The 4,419-nt window shown below is 34.6% G+C and overlaps 1 protein-coding gene across 1 annotated transcript in view; it reads right to left on the minus strand.

The window, feature by feature from the left end:
- Positions 1–2,524, minus strand: part of LOC103129315 (cell cycle checkpoint protein RAD17-like) — a 26,772-nt gene extending 24,248 nt beyond the window's left edge. The window contains exons 1-2 of the mRNA XM_007540359.2: positions 2,292–2,524; positions 388–582 (exon numbers count right to left, since the gene is read on the minus strand). Coding sequence (XP_007540421.1) covers positions 388–582; positions 2,292–2,333 — 237 coding nt within the window. The 5' untranslated portion in view covers positions 2,334–2,524. The remainder of the gene's footprint in view (positions 1–387; positions 583–2,291) is intronic.
- Between the last annotated feature and the right edge of the window lie 1,895 nt (positions 2,525–4,419).

Below are 4,419 nucleotides of genomic sequence, written 5' to 3' on the forward strand. Positions count from 1 at the left end.
GTTTGTGTTAAAATGTTAGCATTTTATGGGGCCCTTTAATCCCCATAAGGGGGGCCTTATGGAGCCACTGATTTATTCTGGATTAAACAGAAGTGCAAATAATTGATATTGATATTCATTTTGACTGTATTTTTTGATTTGATGTTTTTAAGACTAGTGGTGGATTCTAAACAGCATTTCACTGGCAATGTTTTCCAGTAACATATAATTGCCCAGTAATATTTTTACATGTCCTGTCTACTTAACATCTTTTAATACAAACACGGTGGAGCGCCTCGGCGCCTCAATCACTGGGCTTAGCAAGTTTTCTGGGGGAAACCCTGAATATGTTTTCGTCACATTAAAGCAGTGCACCCACTTGTCATTGCCCTAAGTGCTAAAGTTTACCTGTGAACAAGGTGAATACTTGTCAACCCATGGTTCATCTGGACCGCTTTCATTTGATTTCGTCATCCAAAGAGAACCATTTCGGTCTTCTTTCCATTTTCTAGATCTCCTCTCTTCAGATTGAAAGCCCCAAATTTGTTTGTCCTCGCTCTTGGCAGATGTATCAGAGAAGGATGGATCCACCCAGCAATTTACCTAATATTCAAGAAGAAGAATTTAAAGAGTGGTAATTAAGACCTTATGTGCATACCCAAATTTGCACCCTCACACTAACAGAACGTATTTAATTTTATCAGCAATATTAATAAAATACACACTTGAATTTTGTACCCAAAGTATATGTTCCAATATCCTTTGGGTACAAAAACATATCGTAATGCATACAAATACTTATTTTATACTAATATATAATACTTATACCTGTAATATTTCTAAGACATTACAATGGGCAAGTTTTACAATAAAACCAAAATAATATTTCCACTGTAATGTTTACACATTTCTGGCAGTTGGTGAAAATTTAATTTAGAGATTTTAAAAACATAAAATTTCAGTTTAACTCCATCATAATATCAAGTTCTTTCTCAAACATTTGACAGTTTCACCATTTTATGTTTTATAACAACAAATACATATACACATTTATCATACTCCTTTTAACCCTTTACCAGGACTGATAACAGTGACGCATATGAACAAAAAGCAAAATCTGGTTATTTTAGCTTTTCATTCAAGTTTAATTTTTCTGATTATTTGAGTGACCTGTCCAGGGTGACCCCGCCTCTCGCCCAGAACCTTAGCTGGAGATGGGCACCAGCACCCCTCCCGACCCCACTAAGGGACAAGGGTGTAAAAAAGATTAACATGCAAACATCAAAGAAAGACCCCAGGCCTGGATTCCAACCCATGACCTTCTTCCTGCAATGAAAAGGGTTATCGACTGTGCCACTGTGAAGCCCCATCATCACCAATTATTATTCACTATTTATGTGAACTGCAGCTAGTGTGTGCCATAGTGTGCACATCTACAGGTTACCTGGAAATGCCATGTCTGACTTAGACATACTTTGTCTTTTGGACCATTTCAACATTTTGAAATCACATTAACCAAAATGTGTGATGAGTTCAAGAAAGGAAGGAGTTTAGCAGATCATACTGAAATGTCTAACTTATTCAGTTACTAGTCTAAAATTTTCTGGAGCTGACACTTTTAGGTTTCTATACCTAAAAAACAAACAAACACTAAACTGCTTTTTTAGGTCAAAAAAAAAAAAAAAAAAAAAAAAAAAACCAAAAAAAAAAAAAAAAAAAAAAAAAATATATATATATATGTCCCTAACTGCAATCTGATTTTTATTTAACTCAAAATTTTTAGGAAAAAAAAAAAAAAAAACTCATACAAAACCCCCCACTAAACTGGGAATTTCCACTGTAAAAGCACATTCATGACAGACAGAATAGCCTATGATTATGAGCAAAGAGCCACCCGTGATTTTGCTGCCACTAATGCTTAAGGACTGCTTCAAATTTTATGAAAAATAATTACATTTTCTTTCTATGAAAGATATCAAAACTCGGACAAAATAGAATCGGGTTTTGGGATCAGATTTGGCCATTAGTCTCAATGTAAATTATACATTTACACTGAGACACAACCATTTTAAAAACAATTTAATTGTTTAAAATTAAACCATTTAAACCGTTCAAGAATGGTGATGGGGTGTATCTACGAATTCATAGTCGAATATATTAATAATAAAGTTAATCATTCTAGTGTTTTAGAATGCAAAATCTACAATAAATAATAAGCAGATAATAAGTATGGTTCGAAACTAGGCTAACCTGTGTTTAAACGCAGCAAACACAAACAGATGGTATGTGTGCCATCTTATTGAAACACTTACTCGTCCTGAGTTGGCTTTATCTTCCAAGGAAAACTTTTTCATCTTTGGTCGTAGCTTTGAGTACAGAGGAAATTACTGATAGAGAACTGTTCCAGATACTCTTTCAGCAGCAAATGAGTCTTCAAAAAACGCCGCAACTCCAGTAAGGTTGAAATTAAATATGCCGTAGCACTTCTGGGAGACATAGCATGCTGCTTTAGATCTTCTAAAACCAAAGCCTTCTTCCTCTTTTTCTATTTCATGGCGTAAGTAAGCTGTACGGTCCATTGTCGCCACCTACAGGACTGGAATGGAGATAGATTAACAAAAAATGTTTGCATTCTTTCTGCTAAATTTGTGACCTTCAAAAAAGACATACCGTTTTTTTTTCTATTTTATTTTTAAGATTTAGGTGGATCAAGCTTCTTCATGATCTATGTTTTCTTCTTTGTATGTTCAGCAGTCCATGAAGTCAATTTTGTAGACTGCAACAATCATCCTATTTTATATTTGTCCTTTTAGTTGAACAGTCTATGTTCAACCCCATAAATGGACATCCCTGCAAACAGCCCCTTAGTAGGAACATTAGTTTGGTTAACTGTGGATGCAAAGAGCTTGTAATCTAAATTTAGTGTTGCTATGTGGTGTTATGAACTGGATTCCATTTAGTCTTTATTTGTCTGTGGAATTAATTAGATTACTGCCTTTCTCTACAATACCTTCAATCTTCACCTTCAAGTGTGTTGAAGAAGCAAAGAACATTGGAAAAAAAAATAATAGTAGCGCCAGCAGTTGTTTTATAATATTCTGCTAGAAAAAACTCCCTACATGACCGACATCCTTTTATTTGTACAGAAGATTGCCTTATTTAATTGCATCGGATCCAAGTACAATTACACTTAAGTGTGCAGTTAGCATTTCTATAAGTTGGCATCATTTTCCTTCTGAGGTCTTATTTTTTTCTAGCCTATTTCCACATTAATCTTAAAATAAACTTGATGTTCTACAAATAAATAATGGGAAAATTGTGGATCTTTACTGAGAGTTTCCAAACTATGTTGCTGCCCGCTTCACCGCCATACTCAGAAGTCTGGAAACAATTCTTAGACATGTTATGTGTATTGAGCATTGGAAATTAGTACAACTGTATTATGATCCTATATTTTAAAAGCTTATCTGAAAACAGTGTATAAAAATGTTAGGACAAGATGTCCAGGATATGGCATGATTATGAGACCATACCCTGGACAGGTCACCAGTCCATCACAGGGCAACACAGACAAACAATCAAGCACACACACACACGCACGCACACCTAAGGAGAATTTAGAGAGAAACCAATAACCTGACAGTCATGTTTTTCGTCTGTGGGAGGAAGCCGGAGAATCTGGAGAGTACATATCAGTTATTTGCCCTCATATGCATTATTAATATATTTAAATTTTTGACATTTGTCTCAGTTAGATATTCTTAGCTTAGCTTTATTAATTCTCATGATAAAGTTTGTGTGAATGTGATGGCTCTCATCATTACTTGTTGCAAATTAATAAAGTGAATTGAATTCTACAGATTCAACAGAATTAAAATTTTTAAGATGGTGCAAGAGGCAATGACAGGCTAGATTGGGACAAACCAGAAAAACAAAGTGATCTGGTATAGTCAGATCAGAGTTGCTGCACAGAGATCAGAAAAACTCGACCCAAAAAGTTCAAGCAATCAAAACAGTTTCTGTGGCACTTATTAAAAACTCAACAGAAACAAAATGGAAGAGCTACTAAAGCCACATAAATTAAATCTCCTGTTTATCCCTCTGTGTCCTGCATAGATGCAGTACAGGTGCTGGTCATAAAATTAGAATATTGTGATAAAGTTCATTATTTTCCATAATGTCATGATAAAAATTAAATTGTCATATATTTTAGATTCATTGCACACCAACTGAAATATTTCAGGTCTTTTATTGTTTTAATTTTGATGATTTTGGCAAACAGCTCATGAAAACCCAAAATCCCTGTCTCAAAAAATTAGAATATTATGAAAAGGTTCTCTGAACGAGCAATAAAAATAATCATCTGAATCAACAAAGTAACTCTAAACACCTGAAAAAGATTCCTGAGGCCTTTAAAAACTCCCAGCCTGGTTCATTACT

The sequence above is a fragment of the Poecilia formosa genome, unplaced genomic scaffold (assembly GCF_000485575.1).
Source record: "Poecilia formosa unplaced genomic scaffold, Poecilia_formosa-5.1.2 Scaffold535, whole genome shotgun sequence".
Lineage (NCBI taxonomy): Eukaryota > Metazoa > Chordata > Actinopteri > Cyprinodontiformes > Poeciliidae > Poecilia > Poecilia formosa.